This window comes from Rhipicephalus sanguineus, chromosome 9, assembly GCF_013339695.2.
Source record: "Rhipicephalus sanguineus isolate Rsan-2018 chromosome 9, BIME_Rsan_1.4, whole genome shotgun sequence".
NCBI classification, from domain to species: Eukaryota; Metazoa; Arthropoda; class Arachnida; order Ixodida; family Ixodidae; genus Rhipicephalus; species Rhipicephalus sanguineus.
The window spans coordinates 59508313-59533334 of record NC_051184.2 but is presented as its reverse complement, the minus strand read 5'-3'; the positions used below and the strand labels follow the sequence as shown (position 1 = coordinate 59533334).

The 25022-nt window shown below is 46.5% G+C and overlaps 2 protein-coding genes across 2 annotated transcripts in view; both read right to left on the bottom strand.

Moving 5' to 3' along the window:
- Positions 1 to 21824, bottom strand: part of LOC119405222 (zinc finger protein ZFP2-like) — a 36938-nt gene extending 15114 nt beyond the window's left edge. The window contains exons 1-3 of the mRNA XM_049419439.1: positions 21736 to 21824; positions 12812 to 13329; positions 9801 to 9877 (exon numbers count right to left, since the gene is read on the bottom strand). Of these exons, the coding sequence (XP_049275396.1) occupies positions 9801 to 9877; positions 12812 to 13329; positions 21736 to 21824 (684 nt within the window). The remainder of the gene's footprint in view (positions 1 to 9800; positions 9878 to 12811; positions 13330 to 21735) is intronic.
- LOC125759931 (zinc finger protein 239-like) overlaps positions 1 to 25022 on the bottom strand; it is a 175375-nt gene that overhangs the window by 20765 nt on the left and 129588 nt on the right. The gene's annotated exons all lie outside the window — the stretch shown is intronic.

Genomic DNA, 25022 nt, shown 5'->3' with positions numbered 1-25022 from the left:
ATTCCCAGTAAGCATACCGAGCCTCTTTGATGGGACCTGGCTTCCACAAGGCGGCTGACTAAACCCTACACAAGTAATCAAACACAGATACATTGAACCCACAACGTATCCACTTGCTCTGGACTCCTAGCCATGCCTCATTGCCGGATAATGACCACTCTCACGCAGTCGCTCGGGAAATTGCCCACTGGCTGCCCGGCATGGTGGGGCCGAAGGCGCAGATCAAGTGGGCCCTCCACTCGCATACCGAGACATATTAACACATTACACCAGAGCTAGACGAACCATGTACCCGCCACCACCGTCGTACTCGCTAGAGGAAGAGGTGGCACTGCGCCAACTTTAAATGAGAACATTTCCCCAACCTCCTTTCCATGTATAAATTCTACCCTGACCTCTACGCAATATCTTGCCCGGACTACGGCAGCTCCCCAAGGGCGTTCCATGTTACGGCGGAGTGCGCCGCAAAATTATTCTCTCCCCTTCCAGTGATCCTGCGTCCCTTCCGCGCCAAAGAGCTGTGGGACGATGTCCTCTGCGACGGGCCTCCCGAGGTCCGCCAGGCCTTGGTTGAACGGGCCCATGTTGTCGCTAAGATCATCATAGGGACTCCGGACTAGAGTTCCCCTTCCACATGCTTGGTTTATATATATTTTAATAAAATTTTTCTCTCTCTCTCGTCTGACTCGAATGCATAGGGACACTGTGATTTTTGTTGCAGGACACAATGACGCCCGAAATACGCCCTTTCTTTTTAGAGTGAGGCATACCACCTACCCCTCTATGTTTTTTGTAGGCCGTTCTCTCGCTCATACTACTGCGCACACACACTTTCTTCATCACCCGCTTTGCCCGTACTCCCTTGAATCAATCCCTACGCCTTCATTGCTGTTGCCCATCAGTGCCTGTACTACCACACCTATCAGACATCTACGGAATCTTCAATAAACATTGATATCTGTACGCCTATCACGGCCGTTCGCTCCCATTCACCCTGGATCACTAATCGTTATCAGCCTGACGTCACTGATGACACCATGTTGTGACGTCATGTCACGCCATCACGGCCTCACATATTTCCAGCATTTGTGACGTCACCAAGACGCCAAATGATGAGGTCATCAAGTCATATAGTGACGTGGTCAACGGTGGAAGATCCTAGAGGAAGTGCAGCACCATCTGAGGTGCTGAAAGCTTGGGGAGAAGTTGGGATAGTGGGAAAATGCAAACGACTCAGAACGCCAAGGTAATTTAATGCGCGTCCCTCACACTGCGGATCGTTATGTCATGCATGAAGTCTCGTCACTGAATGTATATTTCATGAAATACGAAATATGCAGCAGGCTTGCGCCTCCAAGTGTTACGGAGAGTGTGGCATGCTGCCGAACTTCTACGGCGCAGTTATCGTTGTTTGCCCTGTGCTGTCGTTGGCGTCGTTGTAGTAATAGTAGGCCTGCCGTAGGGGACGCGACCAGGCGTTGAGTGAATAGAGAGCAGCAAAAGAGACTAATAGTGATGTGCTAAATGATGATGATCAAGATGAAGCTTCAAATGTTGAAGATGACGCCACTTGCGGTCGTGTGCGGCCGTGACAGTTATACGCGCTTTGGCCGAGCGGACAGCTGGAATGAGCCACAGCCTCACTGGAACGCTACGGTAGCGTTCCGATGCGGCCGTGAATGAGCATATCGTCACGCGGGATCCACATGGCTTAAACTGATGATCAAAGAAACAACAAAGAATTCGTTAGTGAGAACTTTGGCGAAACTTGGGAGCAAAATGTAATTCCTGACGAAAGGAACGACAGCTTCGCTGAACGACGGGTTTTCGCAGCGTGTAAATAGCTAGAATATTTTCCCGATCATTTCAATATTGTTAAGGCCAAATGATTTGAAAGGTCTTGAATTTTGGTACAAACTTTTTCAAATAATGTTTCGATTTTTATCAAACATACTCTTTTTCATAGAGGACTCTTATACGCGTAAAATCTTCACATATGTGGTAACGAATTGTTTCGCGTTTATTATACATTGATTATAAAGACGCACAGAATGCACTTACATAGTGACTCAAGTAAAGCGTAATACGTGTGAGCGCTAATGACCGTGTAAACAGCCGTTTAAATTTGGGCGTGATGTTCTTGTGAGGTTGCGTTACGGTCATGCATGTCGTAGGACAACTAATTTTCGTCGCGATATTCAGCTGACAACATTGCATCGTATAATACAGAAAAACGAGGGCATCGGACAATTTCTCTTTTGTACCTTGATAACGAGGGCTTCGTAACAGCAGACGTGTTGCCTTAGGTCGCATGCGAGAGTTGCTTGGTCAGCCGCCACCTCGTGCGAAGATCACGTGCCCCGTGACGCCCTCTGGCAAAAAAAAAAGAATGTTTCACACTCGCCGCCTGGGCTACGAATGTCGCTTGCTAACACTGTCAGTTATTAAGCACAGAAATACCTTGTAAAATAATTGGACGAGGCAGCGCCCCTTGTCGTAGCTCAAACGGTAGAGTTTCGGACGCGTAATTCGGATGTCGAGAGTAGAGATCCCGCAGACCGAAAGGGTGATTTTTCGCTCACGGTAATTCCTTTAAGTGAGAATCATTACGCTGAAGTTAAGAAATCGTCTGTCGGTTTCATTAGTTTTCATAATACAGAAATACTAGCCCCTTAAACAATTTTCCTTTCGTACTAATATATAATCGTCACCTTTCGAAGATTTCTATTCGTGAAACACGAGACAAATGAACGCAAGAGGGCATGAATAGGTCCTGACAACTTTATTGAATTCTCAGATTTGATGTGCAGAAACACTCTTTTTATTAGACACGGTGTAAAAGAGGACATCACACTAACGTTGTCTCTTTGTCACAGACGTAAGCGCATGCACGTTTGCGCATGAATTTTCTCCGCATTAAATTCAGACAGTACGGCTGGAATCGAACCCGCGACCTCGATCACACTAGTACAATGCCATAACCACTGTGCTCCAACTGCAGGTCGTGCATTCAGGCAGCAATCATAAAAATGGAAAGAGCTGCCCTAGAATTCGCATTATTCCCTGATGACGACGGAAATCCTTATCAGTAATGCCCAGTTATACCCATGTTACACAGGCAAAGCAAGCGCGGTTACGACCAACCACGGTTGACCGCGTTGAACCGCGGTTAGCGCCAACCACGGTTCGCGGATGTTACACAGCGCAGCGCGAAAGCATCCTCGGTTAAGGTGGCTAACGCCATCTGGCGTAGAACAAACTAACTGACGCACTAATCAACAGAGCGACGTTCTGTTTACAAATATGCCACTTATTTCTTGCATAATGTTCTTCAAACGTATAATTATGCGAATATATGCATCTTTTACGCTAAAGCCTCATCGCTTGAAATAGTTTTGTTTTTGTGTCGGCTGTAATTGCCGCGTACACCTTTGCATTGCGTGACGTGCTCCGCAGATCACGCAAATGATTTTCCCACAACCTTATCAGGCTTTCCGTGGTCCGTGTCGTCCAGTTCGTTCGTTTTCCACGCGCGCTCGCCGGCATGCACTCATCATGCACTCATCGGTGGTGGGCGCCGCCATTTTGTCGGTTATCTGCCTAACCGAGGTTGCCAAGCTCGGTTTCTTAAAACCGCGGTTTCGTGTGCCGTGTAACATCAGCGAACCGCGGTCAACGTAACCGCGGTTAGCGTAACCGCGGTTTAGGCTGCCTGTGTAACAATGGTATCACAGTACTGCCCAGTAATACCCAGTAAGGCGCGCCACTGTTTGAATATTAGTCATGTGTTCTAAATGTGAAGACAAGCGTCTTCTCATGCAGTGATTGATTTCTTGAGATCACGTGCATAATCTGCACACGAAGCGTGAAAATCTTGTCGCCATTCTGTACGAGCAGCTTTGAACACCTTGGCTGCGGTGCAACTTTATTCAGTGTGAAGACCACCATTGGAAACGCTGGCACCACCGTGGACGGCATGTGCTAGGCAGGATCAGCCGCCCTTCGTCTTCTTCGGGAGCACCTACGCGCGCAGAGAACTAAATTTAAGAATGCCAGCTGCTCTGTAATTCTGATTTAGTTGGGGGGCTCTCCCGCTTTCGCTGTGCGCTGGAGAACACTTCAAAGCTCTTCAATGGTCAGTCGCTGGCTTTGAAGGCACCTTATATGGTATGTCAGTGCTTGGTGCTGCACGGTGCAGGACGTGCACAACGGAGCCCGGTGTCACAAGTGTAATCAAGGTAAAAAGCGGCGTGAAGCTTCGGTTGTGAAACTTAGACGTGTTAAACAGCCGTACAGTATAGAAATGTTTGGTTTGAATGAAAAAAAAAAAAAAAGCTGCATTGCGCTGCTTGATTGGCCCTTAGACCCCCCCCCCCCAAATAAAAAACAAAACTACAAAATTACAGGGAGCAGAAAGCGCCAATACCCAATGTAAAACACACATGCGACCCGTGACAGCAAATGTCAAAATAAAACTCTGAAATACATGCGATAGATATTCATGACATAGCAATCAACAAATTAATGACACTAATTATGCATCACAAAAATCAACCAACATTCATGAACAACAAAATCAATCTAAAAAAATGCCTCCACCTCCCCGAAGGGAATCGTGAGGAAATGCGAATGCATTTCTTGCGCCGAGAGTACACGGCGCAGTAATTTTAATGGCGTAAATTAATGACGAGACGAGGATTTGTACCGTAACCATTTATTTACACATTCACCAGCACCTGTTTATGTTGTCATTGTACCTGACGGCCATAATCTCAGCCTTGTGGTCGCCGTTGGCGTTTCACAGCGGCGTCTCGAGCACACATTTCTTCTTGAGAGGCACCCAGCCAGCGGACGGGAGAGTGGGGCGCAGGGAGGAGAAAGAGCGAACGGCGAGAGAAGGAGCGGCGAAGCACTGCACCCAATGCCACCTAGAAGAGAGGTGCGGGGAGCGGCGCGCGCCCGCACAAACCGCGGTGAGGGGGCAGAGCGCGCGCAGTCACGTGGGGTGTGACGTCGCTGCGCCGTTGCTACAGACGCTCCTCTCCTCTCCTCGCGCCGTTGCTAGGAGGAGGAGGAGGAGCGCGGATGACAGCGGATTCAGGGTCGCTTATAAAGTGCATTCTCACTTAAAAGAGAGGGCGTGCAAACATGGACACAGGAAAGAAGTCAGGACACCAGAAACGCCGACTACAAAAACTGAACAAACGTTCAATGGCGTATAAGATAGAAGGCACGAAAACTCATCTGCGCATGCCCATGCAATAGAACCTATAAATCCGGCACGCGCGGGGGTCTACGTGGAAGATAACTGTTAAGGCGTTTGATTTGATCTTTATGCAAATTAATCGACGGTTGGCTCACGCATGCGCTACCACTATTCTCGATATGCCATGCCTCAATTGTCAGGCGCGTTTCTTCATTTGTATGCCGGTACAACACTGCGCATTCATGGAATTTTGGCGTCCACTTACGCTCGCGACGATGTAAAGATAGATTAGATGGTGAGTCTCTGGTTGGAGCCTCTGATTAGCGATCTCTTATGTTCCAATAATCTCGGTTTATTACAGCGGCCCGTCTGTCCTACCTAGAAGCGGCCGCAGCTGAGAAGCACCTTATACGCCACATTTGTACGGCAATCAGTGAATTTGTTGGTGTGTTTTACGAAACAAATATCGATCCGCTTCTTGTCTTTTACTCGCTCATTCTTCCCCTGCCAGCAGCACAAATCTTTACCTCGCTTAATGACAACCGTGAAAACAACTCTCTGTTATTCTAAACAAAAGCAACACATCCGATGTAGCATTTCATCTTAATACAAAAATGCGCAGACCTTCAATTGTTAATTTTCATTAGTTCGTTACACTTGGAAGGCGGTAATGTAATGTTTAGAGCCGAGAATTAGTACGAGCACGTGGTACATGCGAAGTCTTCGTATACCGAGTGAGGTGATTATTAGGATTTGGTTGTAAGTCGGCCAAGGTACGTAAGAGGGTACTTCACTTATGTATTTCTGCTTTAAAGCGACGTCTGTGCAAGTCTGTGGAAAGGTACACTGAAACAGTTTTCAAAATTTTGTCAGCGTTAGGGCTACATGATTGTCAAATCGCTCGTACCGCGAATTAAGCGACTCTCCACGTATCGAGGCAGCTACGCCTGGTTTCTTTCCTGAACTACATGGTGGCTGCCGCTACCAATCACGGAAATTGTGAGAGCTGTTTTTCATTTTTCATCGGCCATGTCTGTAGTCTACATGTGTAGTTTGCACACAGTTACCACAGTAGCACAGGCGTGGACAGACATGTACTATACGGAGCATTAGTGTAGTGGTGCACCCGGCGTCAAAACTAAAGCGCGGTGTTGAGATGTGGCACGGCGCATGCGCGTCCTCGTGCGCTCCGTGCATTGTGGCATCGCCACATGAAGCTGTAACTTAGATAAACTTGTTGTTGGGCTAGTTAGTGAATAACATTGACAAAAACCTAAACGTCTAAGCACCACCAGCAGAAAGGCACAAGAAAAAAGTCACTCGCAAACTGATTTTATTCCCAGGAGAGCAGCATTTAATATATAAGCCGCACCAAACATGCGCAAGCAGCACTGCAACACATAATCGTTGCACATCAAGCATGAGGCCATTACAGATTCATTACTAATCATGTAAAGAAGTAAAAAATTTCAAGTCACAGATACGCAAAACCATAGACACCTCGCATATTCACAACTCGTGTCTCTTATTTATCCAAAAAGCTGTCATAATTTTCCCGGCCAGAGCATATGAGCGTTTGGCAAGAATGGAAATGTCCCATAGAGGCCCATAAAAGTACATGCGCGTCTAGCGCTTCCCTGCAGCTACGCACCATAAGCACAATACAGATGCGGCGGGTGTTTTGCTGCTGTGGTTATCATGTTACAAAGACAGAAAAGAAATGGTATGCATATATACATATATATATATATATATATATATATATATATATATATATATATATATATATATATATATATATGGTGATGATGGCACTCGAATTATTTCTTTAAATTGCGAAGTTCGTAAACTTGAGCAAGAGATCTCTCGGTTCTTTCAAATCTAAAGCTGTAACGCAGCGTCGCCCTGCAGCTACCGCTGTATCTTCTTTCCCTCTAAAGGACGCCGTTACGTATGAACAATCCGCGGAAGCTAGATGCCTAACGCGACGGCGTTACAGAGCTCGCTCGAAGAAAAGAAATTCGAAAGAAATCACTGCATTATCGCTCATTTATTTCCGAAAAAACTTTAAAACGAGTTCATCAGTGGCATAAAAGGTTCATTAATTCGAGTTCACGGCAACATTGAACCCTATAGGTACCTACGGGGCAATGGAAATTTCTTCGTTAGATCGAGAAACTGGCAAAATCGGGTATCGTCTGATTGAATTTTAACTGTATATACGCGCGCTCACCGGATCTTAAGTATAGGCATGCCAATGAAACACATCTATGCCCCCCAACCCCGCGGTAGATGGGTGGGAGGAGATCCTGCTCCGTGGCCAAGACCGCAAAGCCCAATAGGTCCCGGTTCAGCGGACGTCGGCGGCGTTGCTTGCCAATGGAGCGCTTACCTAACGTCATCTAACATAATTTGATGACCTCTCTGTAACCAAGTAATAGTCAATGTTTGACGACCATCACCAGAAGCGGTCGGAATGCACGAATGTTCGTTTATTCTGATGAAGCAGACGTTAAAGATGGCGAGGTGATCGAAATAAAGCGCAGGTCTCAGTTCAGGGCGTCTTGTATTAAAGAGCACTTCGTAAATAAAACGCCGTTCTCTCTCTCACACCCAAATAACATGCTCGTGTGTCCGAGATGTTCGAACAATCAGCACATCGCTTAAAGTTACGCTGCGGCAACAACCTGCCACTCGCAAAAGTCTCCCAGCAATTTTGTGTATATCTGGTAACACAACAACAATAATAATAATAATAATAATAATAATAATAATAATAATAATAATAATAATAATAATAATAATAATAATAATTGGGATTTGTAGTCGCAAAACCATGATATGTTTATGAGAGACGCCGTCGTAGTGGAGAGCTGCAGAGATTTCGACCGTCCGGTGTTTTTTAACGTGCACTGACATCGCACATTACACGGGACTCTTGCATTTCGTCTCTATCGAAATGTGACCGCCGCAACCGGGATCGTACCCGCGACCTTTGGGCCATGAGGTGAGCATTATAACTGTTCCACCGCGGCGCACATATACAGTAACACAAAAGATACGCGAATACATTCAGCAGTGGGGTTCTACACGCTCGCATGCACATGCAATTTTGTGCCCCACCCGCCTTCGCCGCCTGTACCCACGCCTACGACTCAATATTCCACCTGGGCTACCCCGATCCGAGGTGACCGTTCTCTGCCGCATGTGGCTTGGGGTGTCCTTTACGACCGTATTTTCTTGCCGCATCGGGATCGCAGACAGTGACCATTGCGGAAGTGACGAAGCCATCGAAAACGTCCTGTGTCATTGCCCTCAGCACAGCTACTAGAAAAAGTCCTTCTCAGCAGTGTCTGCGCGCCTCGACGACTGGCCGCTGTCTGAGCATTCAATCTTAGAATGCTGGAAAGACAATACTAGAAAGATCGAGCTTCACGCCAGAAGGCGACAAAGGTGCTGTTGAAGTGTGTGCGAGCGACCAGCCTCGTTGAACGATTATCTGAGTGCACGATCGTGTGTGTGCGTCCCCACTTACCTCCTTCCCTCATTCTTATCTTCGTTATTTTTCAGTCTCCACTTACCCCTTCCCTAGTGCAGGGTAGCAAACCAGGTATTTATTTTCCGGTTTACAGCCCTGTCATTCCGCATTCATTTCCTTCTCTCTCTCTCTCTCTCTATTAAAATCATTTATATAGTGACGCAATCTCGAGATAATATATGCTCTATTATGCCTGTATGACGTGGCGAAACGGTCACACTGAAGGGGCAGAGCACCCTTCCGGTGATATCCTTTAACGAAGGCTCACACATTACGAGTTCTGAAAACTAACCACTACCATGTGGCGATTATATACTGACAACGAAAATTGTTTATTGAGTTATTCATTTTTCTCTTATGACTGCATTTACAATGGTCTACTTTTAAAAATATTTTCCTCTTTACCTGCGTTTATGCCTTAGCGTTTACATTTAATATAAGCGCCGGCTTCTTGGCCAATTAGCCATAGTGGGTGAACCACTAGTAACAAGCAATCAGGCAAGCTAGCAAAGGAGCACTTCACAAATCGCAGCTACCTGTACCCACTCACTTAGTACCTGAGCTCATAAGCGGTTATCATCCCTGGAGCAAGATCATCATCAGTCTCAGCTACAGAGCAGTCCGCACAGTTTAGTAGCTGATGGGTACCTGTATTTTGCAACAGGAATCAACCGCGCAAATGTGGACAAAATTCTATCAGACAGGGCAACTATGCGTTGCCTGGATTCACCACGGTCGCAAAAACAGGTTAGTGATGCGAGTGCAACGGCAATCAACAAGGCAACACTGTGCACAACCAATAGAGCAACGCCTGAAAACGCTGTATTCAAACGTTCCTTTTGTTATGAATAAACCTGTCTTGTATCCACCGCCGTGTGCAGACGCTTTCTACAAGACGCTCGATGCATGGTGCCAGAAGTGGGATACGAACCCACGCCACATTCGTGGACCAGAATTCGTGGTCCGTTCGCATTCTTGCAGGTACCACTACTTTGGTTCCCTTTAGCAGTATTCGGTTGACCACAGTGAACTCTGCTGTGAAGGACTTTAGCTCACCCAGTAGCTAAAGTCCTTCACAGCAGAGCTTACTGTGGTCAACGGAATACTGCTAAAGGGAACCAAAGTGGTGGTACCTGCAAGCATGGGAACGGAGATGCTGAGACGAGTGCGCCAAAGGCATCTCGGGTTACGGAAATGCAAGTCGAGGGCCCGTAAGTTGATGTATTGGCCAGGAATGGCAGCAGATATTGCCCATTTTATTGAAAGTTGTGACGTCTCCAAGTTTGCTTGTCGGCAACCCGACGGGCCCCTTTCTCAGCGAATCGTCCCTGACTTTCCGTGGGCTAGAGGTCGTGGAGATCTTTTTCAGCATGCTGGAAATAATTTCTTGGTTGTCTATGACGCCTACTCTAATTTTCCTGAAGTCTAACACATAAAGGAGACGTCAGCAACAGCTGTCACTCACAAACTACGTCAGATCTTTGCAAGGCACGCGTTACCATTAGAAGCTTGTAGTGATGGCGGCCCTCAGTTCGCGACAAAAGAGTTTAAAGATTTTGCGGCTCGATATGACCTCAAGCATACAATATCAAGTCCGCATTTTGCCAGATCTAATGGACTGGCCGAGAAGGGGTTCCAAGTGGTCAGGCGGATTCTGGACAAGACGGAGAGGAGTAAAGAGGATTTCTATTTGGGCCTTCTGAACTACAGGGTGTGCCCTCTTGAGGATGGCCGCACGCCAGCAGAGCTGCTGATGGGACGAAGTCTCGGAACGCTGCTTCCAGATTTCTCAGTGTCACCCCCAAGGCCCGTGCGAAAACATGTTCAATCAAACACCCCAAGAAGATCACTTGCTCTATTGCAGAAGGGACACACCGTCCGCGTTCTTAATCATGGTAGATGGGAAATGAAAGCACAAGTCCAAGATCTCGTGGCGCGAAGGTCGTACACCATTCCGACAGAAGATGGCCGGGTTTTCCGTCCAAATAGACAACACCTCCGCAAAACGCCAGAAGCGTTCTGTCGATTCTCCCATTACAACGCCGACGACAGCGACGACACGTTCGATTCATCTACAAGTGGAGCCGTACCGCAGGGTCCAGAACCTCCGCAGGCTACGCAGGACCGACCGCAATCCGGCACATCAGGCTCACCGAACACTGACGATTTCTGCCGACGATCCACCAGACCCCAAAAACCACCATCTCGCCTGGCCTACACTCACGGATTCCAGCAGAGCGAAACAGCCTAGGAGAGAGGACAGTTACCGACCGGCGTTAAGTGAGTTTTCAGTGGTTTTTGTGTGATTCACCTTCAAAGAAAGGAGGATGCAACGGGCAGTCGACAAGGCGACAATGTGCACACCAATAGAGCAACGCCCGGCAACGCTGTATTCAAGCGTTCCTTTTGTTATCAATAAACCAGTCTTCTTGTGCCCACCACCGTGTGCAGACGCTTTCTACAAGACGCTCGATACAGCGAGTAACACTTTCATTTGTGCTAGTTGGCGCCTTCTGTAACAGTACGGCAGCGCACATAGACTGACAAAAAAAGGTGTACACTGGACGGGCACAAACTCCGAACTTTATTTCAGAACACTTGCCGGCGCACATTTACGAGCACATTAGAGTACGTCCGCAAGCCATATCGAGGCTGTGAAGGCTATGAATGCCGTATACCGAATCTTTCGTTTATTGAATGACGCGCGGTTACACACAGATGGAAGCAGAAGTGCCAACGGTAGCAGTGTGCCTCCTAATAAAAATTGTCATACGTGAACTGAGAGATATTTATCTCCGGTACTTCAATTGTGAAAGCATTACACAAAAATTATAATTTTTACTTTGCTACAAAAAGGCGCTTCCACATAATATAGATACTCTGTACATTCCACGTGGTCAGGCGACTCCAGTATCAAATTTTCCCCAAGGTTCATCCACCTACATCTGAACAATGAAGAACTAAACGTCTATCCCTTTTCTCAAAAATCTTCGCTGGCTCATATCTATGCAGAATCATTTTGCAGTGACCTATATACTTGAGTTCACAATGAATCTAAACAAATGTCACGAACTGAAACAAACATCTGGAAGGGAGACAAAATTTAAACGCACTGTTCGTCACAGCGTAGAAATTCATACCACTTGTTTATTTGTTTACTTAGAGTACCTCAGTGGCATGACATCACACAAGGGAGGGCCAAAGAATGCAAATGAGAATGAATAAAATAAAACCGTACGCGGAAAAGTTATATATACAGGTAAAATACACACAGTAATACATTCCCAGTAGCTCACACACAAGTGATAATAGGGCAGTATTCTTACATGGCAGAATATGTGTTTCATTAGCATGGTACATACCAGATTGTACATGCATACATTCATGGCAACATGCAATATATACTGAGGTAGATGTCATGGCATGAATGATCTCATTTGCCTAAAACACAGACGAGGCGATCTGTGCAGGTCTTCGCTGGCTGCTTCGCATTACATCGATTCCCAGAGTGCGTGAGAGCCGCCGCCGGATTTTTTTTTTCATTTTTTTTATTTTAAGAAAGAACCGCAGTATTGTATTGCATTGCTTTTCTCCAACGTCTTGAAGTAAACGTTTACCTATACGATTCACCTACAAGCTCAACAAGCCCAGGTGTGCCTGTTGAGGTGTGAGGCTCGTTACATATCTAAAAACGTCACCTAACCAAATAGTACGTCGAAATGAGCACTTATATTGATCGAAGGTTCCGTATCCCACCATTCTATTGTACTGGAATGACTGATTACACATTTCGGCGGTGAAAGGGATACACAGCCATGCGAACATGGAGGTGCCCATGTGTGGTTGCCGTTAGGTATGAGGTAAGTTAAATTTCTAAAAATATGGTCTAAATATACCGCGTAGAATTTCCGCACTCATGTTTATCGATGGTTTGGTATTAAAACTCTTTGTACGCGAATGAATGATTGCATACTTCACCAGTGAAGGGATACAGAGCGACGTGAATGTGGAGTTGCTCATTGATGCATCGTCAGTAGAGGTGATATTGTTATTTTTCCTACAGGCTCACGTCTTCTTGTTTCTGTGCGTGCGTTGATGCCTTTTAAGATCTGACGATGTGGTTGATGAATACTCACACATCTTGCATTTATAAGGCCTCTCGCCCGTATGAGTACGTTCATGTACACGAAGATGCCCTTGATGTGCGAAGGACTTTGTGCATGTCGTGCACTTGAAGGGCTTCTCGCCTGTGTGAGTGCGGCGATGTACAGCGAGATTTCCCGATGCTGAAAATGATTTACCACATATGCTGCAATGGTAGGGCTTCTCGCCTGTGTGAGTGCGGCGATGTACGTTGAGATGACCTTTCTGTACAAATGATTTACCACATATGCCGCAATGATAAGGCTTGTCGCCCGTATGCACACGGCGATGTGTCGCGAGATGCTGCTTCTGTTTAAATAAATTACCGCATATTTCGCACTTGTGGCTTCGTTCCCCTGATGTTTTCATGCCGTGGTTTACGTGGCCGTAGACACCGTTGATATCTTCGTGCTTTCCCGTTTGTGTGGAGGCAGTACCAATCCTGCAAGAGACCAGACCACAGTATTTAGTACGGCACACAGACTGTTTTTGGGAAGGTCAGCATCTTGTTTTTCTCGATATAAAGGTTGGCGAACAGGTTATAGCTTCAATGGGAGACCGACTCGCTCAAACTTGCTCCCGTGCATCGGGAATTGTATTCATTCATCATTTGCTTGTTCAGGAAAAATTTAAGACTTGTGCATTTGATGGCCGCGGACGTTGATCGTTAAAAAAAGAACACAGCTGTCCTTGTGTTCACATGTATACAAATCTTCTCGTTCTTGATTGGTTGAGTATGGCGCACTTGTACAGTGCAACTCAACGGGAAAGACGGTACATACAGTTTGATAGTTCAAACAGAATTCTCGCGTGTCTTGTGAGAAGTATTGAGATTAAAGTCTCGAGTTGTGCTGCAGGACGTGAAGCTGCAGGCACTGAATAAGTCCGCGTGGCGTAGCAGTTATGGAGAGGGCTTACTAAGCGCTTTCTTTGCTACTTACTTATATCCGACATTTGCATGACTAATATTGATAGTTCATCTTAGCTGAGCTTGAGCTCTTACCTGAGCATATCCTGACAAAGGCACCATAATGTATTATGGCATGCTCCTTGCAATAATACGTTGAATGTTTTCATAACGGAACCAAATTTAGCGTGTGTAGCTGGCTATCTTTAATCTCGCAGTGAAAACACATTTAAAAGATTATGGCACTTCACTGTACTGCAAGACAGGCAACCAAAGTGTGTGCTCTTCCGTCGTTGACAACGGCTGGCTTCTGTAGTACGCAACAAAACGTACTGTGGAGCTCTTCATGCCCCGTTGATCTTCTGTATCTTTGCGAGATTTTACTGCTTCCCATTATCTCCAAACGCTTCTCAGGAAATCGCGCGATATACACCAACGCAGGAATTGCGTAGTAAACTTAGTCACCGCACAAAATTTACTAAAGCAGACCACAATGCATAAAAAAATATTAATTAAAAGAAATAAATAGCAAACGAGCAATTTCAGTGGAGTGCCTTCAGGGCACTGTCGCAAATTAAGGCTGTGATTATGTCTATATTTACAAGCCCTACCAAAACGTTAGCGGCACACTACATCAGATTTAATATAATAATAATAATAATAATAATAATAATAATAATAATAATAATAATAATAATAATAATAATAATATAATATCTGGGGTTTAACGTCCCAAAACCACCATGTGTTATATGAGAGACGCCGTAGTGGAGGGCTCCGGAAATTTCGACCACCTGGGGTTCTTTAACGTGCACCTAAATCTAAGTACACGGGCCTCAATCATTTTCGCCTCCACCGAAAATGCAGCCGCCGCACTACATCAGTTTTGTCCGCTATAGATTTATTCTACGGTGCAGTTTAAAAAGTCATGGCGCCATTTTAAAATGTTTCCATTGCATACATTCGCACAAGATCTGAGTAGCTCACGCTTTCCTTTCATGCGAATACACTATGCTGGAAAGTGCCGCGGATGTGGCATTTTAGGAGTAAATATTTCTATTAGTGGGCTCACGGCTGGCGGTCGGATAGAGCCTTCAGGAAGGAGCAGCAGCGGTTTCTCGGTCAAAACATGACGGAGCATTTTCGCGCATCCTAAGCGTCATGTTTAATAGACTTGGGGATAAGGCATGGAAGTCTGATGTTGTACGAGAAAATACATACACTGAAAAAGCCTGCTTTGCCGAAGAAATAAGCTTAAGCCCTTTCCGCGACTCAAACAGCGTCGCCTATAATGTTAAATTAGGAATATTCCAAACAAAGTCTGTTTCTGGTATTTTTGACAAGCACAATTAAATTCCCTACAACTGAAGTCAACATTGACAATATATTCCTTACACGTTGGGTCTAGCGACATGCCCCTGTTGAAAGGTTTATCCTTACTTGATTCACTGGAATTCATGATATTTGGTTTTTTTCGTTAAATGCGGCAATGCTGATGAATGCGATATAATTTGCTGTAAAGGGGTTGCCCAGTGTCCGCGTATGTAGACGAGAATTCAAGGTCTCAACGATCTACGCTGAGAGGTCCAGTTAATATATTGCCAATATCACATCAGGGGTCATCAACCGCCGGGATAGTCTGTGGGAAAACAGTGGACTCCGTACTGTGCGCCCTGAGTTGCCCCAGTGAAGAGGACTACTGGACATTTGGGCCCACCTTGCGTCGCATTCCTGTATGATTTCCTCGATGTTTGTACTTGTACTTGGGATTGAATGGCAGGCACCACTACTGGACGCCGGCACTGGAAGGCTGCTACTTTCGGTCGCGGTCGCATATGTAGATACTGAAAGGAAAGTGTTGACCTAATGTTAGCAACTGTATAAGCGTCTCTAACGATGAGCTTCTTTTGATAGCTCTCCATAGAATTTCAGTAGAAGGTCCTGTGGAAGTGTTGAGATAACACATACAGTGAACGTGCATTTGCGGAGGGGTCAAGGTCCTTCTACATCGTTCGAGGTTTGCATTTGGCGACGGGTGTCCACTGTATCTAATAGAAGTCTCTTCGGTAGCCTCGACAAGGTCTCAGTCGCAAGAACACGTGTGCGAATTTCTCAGGAAAAAGTATGTAACATTTACACAGACACCTAGCGACTGCGACAATTTCACCCCAACTGCTTTGTCGATAATTTGTCGACTGCGATAATTTCACCCAAAGGGTTGCGACTGTTGCGAAGCTGTTTAGAGAGCAATAAGTAGGAAGAAACGTACGTCTACGAACTCCGAAAAATAACATGATTCAAATTCTAGACATTACAATATCGTTTACTCACACTCACCTGCGCCGGATCAACGCCTCCTCTAGAAAGATGCCTGCGCCGTCGCTCGCTAAACCATTTAGCCACCCTGACTTGAGATTTGGTCGCTTTTTGAGATAGTACCCCCTTCTCCCCTCTTGCCGTCAATGGTATTGTGGTGGTGCGCGCAGGCGTGCATGTGTGTTGCAAGCGGCTACCGCAAGGATCGCTAGCTACCGCCTCCGTTATAAAAGACGAAAAACGGAAAGGGAAGGCATGGTGCTTTTTGGAGAACGCGGTAAGCATCTTTCTACAGGAAGCGTTGGCTGGATATATTTCGCCCTGTGCGTAAAAGCATTGCTATTTATAAGCTTGCGCTATTCTAAGTTTGAAAGAATGGGTGTTGCTTTAGATTTTGTGAGCTAGGCTGTTATCAGTTTCTGTGCATAGATTAGGCAACAGAGTATCCCGGTACTAAGCTTTGCCTGTTTCATGTGGCAAGATATCCTTATCACGCGGCTGTGTCCGCTGCTAACGAAGCTATGCGGTAGATCGAAGCCTCCACACACATACCGTGAGAAAAAGCCTCGCTGTGCTCCAGTACTGGTTGGACATTGTAGGCGCCACCTCGATTCCTGCAGGCAAATAAAAGCATGAATGGGGAAATTTATTAAGGAAAGCGCGCTAATAACGTAAGGAGTTTCTCCATCCTGAGATGACGGCTCTTTCGTTGGCAGTTCTGCTTTTGCATACACGTTATAAAATAGACCGCAGAAACACGAAGATATGCAAAAGAGTGAGGAGGAGAAGATTACATGCATACATACGCGCGCGCGCACACACACACGCAGATATATACGTGGAGGAAGCCTCTAATGTCCGGGGGGCGTCGAGCATTTCGCCTCCACTACTAACATTGTCTCTTGCTCTGAGAATGGAAAAAATCGCCATCCGATCCAAGCGTCTCGCAGTGGTGTAGTGGTGGACAATGCCATATATTTGCTCGACGGGAAGGTGTTTACGCGCTTAAGTCATTGTGCGCGTGGGTGTTTCAAGTTTCGATCAACATTGAAGCACTGCTGAAATTGGCGCGAGCATGTGTGGCGCTGAACTATGGGCTCGAAATTAAGCGTTAGATGCCTCAACTTGTAGCTAACAAGCGTTGAACTCTACCATCACAATCTGGACTCACCAAGCACCATGTATCAAGGTGAACGATTCTTCGTTTATTTCCAGACGTCTCACCATAGATTCGAGAACAGCGATTGAGTCGTCGCCGCTGGAGGCCGAAGGCTGTAAACTGGCGACTTCATATTGGGACATCCGAATGTGCCCTGAGAATAAAAATTATATGTGTTAATTTCAGTGGCGTAGCCCGCCACCAATACTTATGGCTATGCTATGTATGGTTTTAAGTGTCAGTGTCCTAGGTATTGTGCCAAAAAGTGCAAGACAGGTGACTTACGAGTAATCAGTGGACCGATAAGTTCGATAGATATAAATATATAACGAAGCTTCCACTGATATAAATCAAATTCCTGATTAAGGCACCGTATAGAACGTACTTGATCGTTGAAGTTTGCTATTGATAAGGTTATCTTTATTGGAGAAAACAACCTTTTATCACATGCCGGCAAAAAAAAGAGTAGAGCCCACTCAGACTGATTCAAGAAATATATTTTGCGCTTAATGCTCACTCGGACTCCGACTCGCCAGAATTTTTCCTAACCGGAGTTGCTCGGGCTCCGGTTGGGATATTACAATCCATTGGGACTCCGGTTGGGATTTTATTCAGACGCCCTGCCTCAGACCCAGACTGACGGCCCCACCTGAGTATGCGTAAGTCTGAATGTGTCGACTCATGAGTGAGTTTGCCGACTTATGACATTTATACAGTTTCCTGCCCAAGCCTTAAACCAATTATTCAGACGACGTTGACTGAATGTGTCCCGTTAAATACACTGATAATGGCTTCTTCAATGGCAAGCAAGAGGAAGTGTACTGTCGAGTTGTACTTGCGGCCGAAGAGAGAGAGAGAGAGAGAAATGTAATGCGGAAAGGCAGGCAGGTTAACCAGAAAACATATCTGGTTTGCTAGAACTTTCCACGCATAATGTAGGGACCTTTGCAGTAGGAAAATTATGTACCGTGTGCAGCATTGCTTTGAGTGTCAGCGTTCGAGGAGGGACCCTGGAGGGTAAAAAAGAAAGACATTGGTGTCAGGCTGTGCGCTGCGAGTGAAGACGCTACCTATGATAAGCAAAACGGCTTTGTGGTTGCGGAGAACAGCAACTTATGTCTAAGTAATTTTCTGCGTGGATACCGCTTGTCTTTTGTCGCATACTTATTGACTTGAGCGTTGTACAACGACGAGGCAAAATTAAAGACCAACAACTCTGCTGCAGGAACACTAAAAACGACAGACATGCCGTTGCAGAGGTCGCGGAAACATGCATGAGTGGCAGTTCCTACGTGAGCACGCTGTCTTTCGCGGTATGCGTCATAGAATAGGATTATCTTTCGGTTGAAGAATATCCGCTTAGTTCCGTGTCAGCGGTGTTCTCGTTCTTTTCCGTCGTTATCGTGTAAACTATTTCATGCCAGACGTGGCTGTCATAACGAGGCCTGATCGACAGAATAGGTAATTGATAATGAATAAGGAAACTAACACTGAGTGCAGTGCACGCCATGACAAAGTGACGGGTTCCAGCAAGCTATGACGCGAGCACAAGAGGAAAAATGCCGAAGACAAAGGCGTTTCCGGAACCCTTCGCTTGTCATCATGTACCAATTGGCCGAGAAAACCGCACTTCTAAGTATTGACCACAGGAACCGTTCGCATATCAATTAAACGCGAGTTGCGTCACGTGCGCGAAGACACGTAATATGACATCCACGAATCACACCTACAGTCGCCGTCACAATTCGACCACGATGTAGAACAAGTGGAGTAAGAAAAGTGTTCGTGCTTGTTCCGAAGAGAACATTCCCGGGCACCTCGGCTATTGCGATTCCACGGCGACGTTTCCCAAAACGCACACCGCTGATACTACCACTCGCAATACGGTCTGCAACTACGGCTTTTTATTACGGCAGCGTGGGCCTCGACTCCCCGTTGCGCAGAAAAAGTACCTCCCATAACACAACGGCAGACGTGCATTCTGACTCGCCTCTTAGTGGCCCCATTCAACATAACTACTCGCCTCGAGTAGTTTTCCGGTGTGGTTGACGGCTGCACGATGTCTGCGCGGCTTGTTTTGGCTACTGTGTCCCAGTCACTTCTGATGGAGGTCGGATTCTGAGCACCAGCACTTCCGTTATCGCAAACATCTGTGTAGTAAAACAATGTCCTTGAATGGCTACTGAAGGGAATTGCCTCGAAACATTAAGACATTGCAACCTGCGAATTTATGAAAATAAGGTCTAAGGCATTGCTCTGGGAGAATGAGTAAGCAGCTCCACCAACATAACTTTTCATAACGTAACATGCTCGATGCCAGATCGCACAAACTACGTCGACTATGAGGGCGATCATCAGTAACAGGAGTTCCTGCACGATTCTATACGCTGTCGTTCCTTTCGCGACACATGTTCAACTGCTGTGGCATTGTCCTCTACATTGGCCTTTACGAAATGTGTTGGTTGATTAGTCGAGGTAAGCGGTAAGCAGCCCGCACTAACGAAGAAACGCACCGTCGAAACGAAGGCATGCACCGCACCACCAGCAGCACACCATTATGACATCGATTTCTAACCAAGCTTAACCCAAATCATGTTTGTTCAGTGAAAACTCTCTTAAATGGTGTCCATTCACTGCTTTTATTTCTAAACTGTGTAATCTGTCATCACTAAAGAAGCATTATCTAAGCCCTAGTATGAGCAGTGAACATGAGACTGGGGATATGACCTGTGAAGGGGCATAGTACAGACAGAGGGGTAAAACAAGACTGAACACGGTTACCGCATTGCAACGAGAAAGGAGACAGGGAAGGAACGCTTTCATAGAAGGAGGAGCCCACTGTTAGTAGGGAAGCCATCCAGGCGTACTGTCGGTTTGCTACACTGCTTTTGGATAGGAGTTGCTGTGATAAAAGTCGAAAGAGGAGGGCACATACCGTAGTAGGAGTATGGGTGCTCGGCTTGGTGATACTCCATATTCCATTGGAAATTCGATGTGGCCCCAGAAGTCCTACAGGTACAAGACGTATAGTGCTCATGATGTATACAGACAGTGATGACGCAAGTACAGGAAGGCTTTACGCCAAATGTTGTATCAATAGGGCGGCGCCCCGTACAGCCAGTTTGTATAACAGTAAACAAAGTGGCACTATCGTATTATTGACAGCACCACCTACTGCAACCATTCGCGCTTAACATACGCACGTCATACGTATCTTCGCGAAATACAAATTTGTGACTTCACTCGAAGACTACAAGCAGTCGCATTAACAGCCTGATGAAGGTCTGTCAGGGAATGATCGTGTTTATCTCAAACCGTGCATTTCAGAACATGGCGAGTAAAAAAGAATATATTTTGCTTCTCCTTCCTTCTGGAGCTCATGCACGGTATGCGCGCTTTCAGCGCTACTTAGAATTCTCGAATCGGAAACCAGACAGGAGCAAGATTTCAGGAAACACCTGCAAACTAGCCTATCGTTGTGGGAAAGAAAAGCACATGGATCACATATATAATGAGCCATTTCACTCTGCGAAGGTGGATAACGAGCGATGCTGTGTAACACACGGCACATATGTCACACAGAATTTTTATGAACGCTACAAACACATTCTATTGAAGAGTTTTAGTGCCGGGGCCCCACAGCAGCTTGCGTACGTGAGAACTTGCGTTCATTTGTATTCTCCATGGGTGATGCTGGGGGTACAGAGGTACGCAAGGGCATACGCACGCGAGCTTCTTTGGGGACTCAGCCCTAAAGCTGTTTAATGTCTTGAGCGGTGGCGGCCGTCATCGGGACGGAAACCAATCACAGACAAATATATCCCTGATTTGTGCTGATTACTTGTCTTAGTCGGCGGAACGCTTTTGGGGAGGAACCGGCCACTGGTGCTTCTGGTGAACAACCCCGCAAACAAGCGAGACGAAGACGAAAAGAAGGAGGAGAGTGAGGGCGGCTTTCCGACGCTCTCTCCGGTTGGGAAGAGGAGGGTTGCCTCGGAAACCCTCCTTCATACTTCACTCTACCTCTCGGCGAGTGTCGATACGCGTTTGCTTTTGTTGTCGGCTCTTTCACTCGCACTTTTTAGGGCAGATGTTTTCCGCGCGGACGCCATAAAATCTTAATCGTAGCCACAGACAGCTCCTGTGTAAGGATAACAATTCAAAGGCTGGAGCAGTTGGTAATGCACGTTACGGCGTTCCTCCAGAACACGGATGTGGCTTGGTGCAGTGGCGAACTTCTTTGGAAGGAATAGTTCTCTTGGCACTAGAATTCTGCCGCGCAGTACCATTAGACCCTGACGAGTCGACGCGACTCCAAAGGCACTACCGATGTCGAATATTTGCGCATACACGCAGCATGGGAACATCACTTGGCGGTTGCCTATCGCTTATCGTCACTGTCTCGCCTTTTGTGTGTAATGTTTCTTACCGTCTCGAAAGTGAGGTGATGCCTTGAAAGGGCTCACCTTGCGCTGTTTCCTGAAGTGCCTGGTCCTTGCACGAGGCTCTCCTGACTTGCACTTGATGGTGTGAGAGACGCACCGGTGCTGTCCATCGGATTCCAGGAAGCGGTGCTTCCGTATTGTAATTCATATTCATGCTCTGAAAGCACGGAAGTTGCTTACGCACGTGGCGACAGTACTTTTGCGAGGCAAAACTCTGTATGCTAAGAAAGAGTGCGAAACAAGGTGTTCGACTAGAAGGCATATGTGGAGTATTGGCTTAGCACTCATAAAGAAGTTGTGTTTGCACCTTCTATATGGGAGTTTTGAGGTGAGTCATTTGACAACGGAAAGCCAAAACAAGCACAGCCGTCCGAGGAACTTCGCTATCAAGTTGTTCATTCGCTCTCATAAATGACTTATCGATCTCAGAGAGAGAGAGAGAGAAGGCAAGAGGAGGAACGGCAGATGTTAGCGGGACGAGTGTCCGGTTTGCTACCCTGCACTGAGGATAAGAGAAGGGGGATGGAAGGAAAAAGGGAGGAGTCTAGCACTGCACTCACACTTATACAGTGGTCACTGAGGCCGGAGTTTTTCTGACCTACACGACTTCAGCGCTTTGCGATTAGGGAACTGCGGCCTTTAGGGCGGTTGTGGGCGAGCCGTCGTGTTTACTCAAGCGCAAAAAACACTGCATTAAGAACATCAAGCAGTTGCAGGGAAGCTCGAGCTGTCGGAGTATCTAGCTTATTTAACAGCTTGATTATGATGTCCGTAAGAACCTAAGCATCGCAGAAATTTCCCGGTCTTTTTCTGGTAAGACGTGGGGAGCGAGCACTGTCGTGGACTCGACTAACGTCTGCCGCGACCATTGCAGCCGCTGTAGACATTGTTGTGGCTTTGGCTATGACTCCAGCTATGGCTCTGGCTGCAGCTTCGGCAATTCCGGCCAGGATTCAACGCCCATATGCTCTGGCGCGGTCGTTCTGCTCAGGCATCGACCCGAGTGTGGAGATCCAAAAAAATTGTATTCTTTATCTTTTTGGTATTCGGTATTCTTTACCCAGAGTAAAGAATACCAAATGCCTTTTTTACGCACCTTTTCCTCTCTTTCATGAAAGCTTGGCTTCGTGAATCTATCCAATGACATTCATAAATGAACACGTCCTCTCAGTGTTAACACTGTACAAGACACTGATTTCTCAATTGCGGCAAATTGCGCGCTGGCGTCCTAACATCTCCGCCCACATACCTGGTGTTGTGGCAACCATGTCGTGAGCCGTGTTCAATGGGAAATTGTTGGTACGAACAGGTAACCTGCAGAGAAGCAAACATATTTCTCCATGTGGTCTTCTACCAGTGATGCCTTAGATACACGGTGCAAGAAATACTTTAGGCTAGCGAACGCCAGGACTACCCGCTGCGCGGCTATGTTCACCTTTGCAAACAGCCCGAGAGATGGCGCTACCAACTTTGACCCAGTAGAGCTACTGTATATGCTACCTTTAGGTAGCAGAGTTGCGCATAGGTCCGGCTAGCAACCACAGCTATGCGGTGAAGTAGCACTCCGTTTGCGCAGGAGACACGCCTATCGTGTCGGCAATTAACATGTCCGGCTTGTTGAAGACCGGCGATAAACATTGATTATCGTTGACTAGTGTTAATTCAGTTCTCTACAGCGGCGTCTAAAAATGCAAGAATTGACCCGAGCGTCGGCTTCTCCGCAATGCATGGTTGCTCGCGGCGTTTGGAAGACAGATGCGCAACTCTGCTACCTAAAGGTAGCAGACAGAGTAACTCTACGACCCGGTAGGCTTTCTTGACGACCGCACGCATCGAGGCACTCTACGACCCGTTCAAGCGGACGCAACGTCAACGTGTGATCAGCCCCGGAGGCTGCCTCTATGTTAAAGCTATTTCAGTTAACCAATGTGCATATAGCGAATATGACGAATGCAACGGAATCTGAAGTATTTCGTACGAGAAATAGCACCCTCTTATCACGTTCAGACAACTGATGCGGTCGATCAGGCGAAGCACATCCGGTTGTCAAACGTTCTCTACCGCGGCGATTACACTTCTAAACAAGCGGAATGCAGAAATATCCCGTTTCTTCTGATTTCTCGCGCACCTCCGAATCCCAAGTAAACCAAATAATTCAGGAACTCGAAATGCCGCACCGGATCTTCAACTTCGATGACCTGTGACATTAAACTTCGCAAGTACAATTAAACAAACGCTTGCCAATGTTGGTTTCACTTTATTGAAGGAGCGTCCCGGTCCTATGGGTTCTTGTTTTTGAAGAACTTAAGTAAATTGGAGGTAAAACTTTTCGATCACTGCGAACAAGCTACGCGACCTAGCGCACAAGCTCGCGAAGATGGTGTGCGATTCGGTGTTGCACGATAATTTGTCACATTTAAGGTAAATGAGTAGACGTTGTATACTAACAAGACGCGGTCTATTCGTGGTATCGCACACCTTCAAGCCTGTAGCCTTTCTTCGCGTGCTAGAGGCGTGAAAAGCGCGAACTTCTATTTGCGAGATTTGTAGAGAGTGTTGCAAAAGGGCACAAAGAGCTTGCCCATTCTCCCGCAGTGCGAAAACACTCGGCCACTATGACATTTTCAAAAATGAGCTCAAAGAGCAACGGCAACAACAAGAAAAAGTGCGTGCATTGCACCGCTAACGTAGCACGTGAACTGTGAAGGCCAAACCCCAAATGCGCGAAAATGCACTGCACAGCGACAAGCTATAAAACGCGCGACGTGTCGCGTGGTCGTTATCGCGCGATAAATCGGTTTTAGGAGCTGGATTGACAGGTTCCTAATCTGGGGCGAAGTCCCACGCCGAAACCTGCATCCATCCATTCAAAGCGCCGTGGAACGCGAAGAGGAACGCTACGCGCGTCGTGTCTTCCCTCTAGCCTGGCCGTTAATTCTCACAGGGCGAGTGGGGAACGCGGTTGACAGCCAGGCGGGCGTCGGACAGCTATTTTAGGGCCACTTTGTCGTGCGTGTCTCGGGGGCAGTTTTCAAATTGACAGAACATGACGAGCGTTGCGTCTGCAAGCGTCGACAATGGAGAATCAGACGCTCTTAGATACTTCTTGTATATCAGACGCTCTTAGATACTTCTTGTATATGTACTTCATCAATGTGTATATAATTGTAAATTGCGCATGTAGTTCATAAAAAAATTTAATTTAATAAAACAACGTATATATATCTATATGTAACAACGTGTGTCACGTCTTCATATGATGGTAGATGACTTGTACGGAAGATTCACGGGTTTTCCCGATCTTCTGC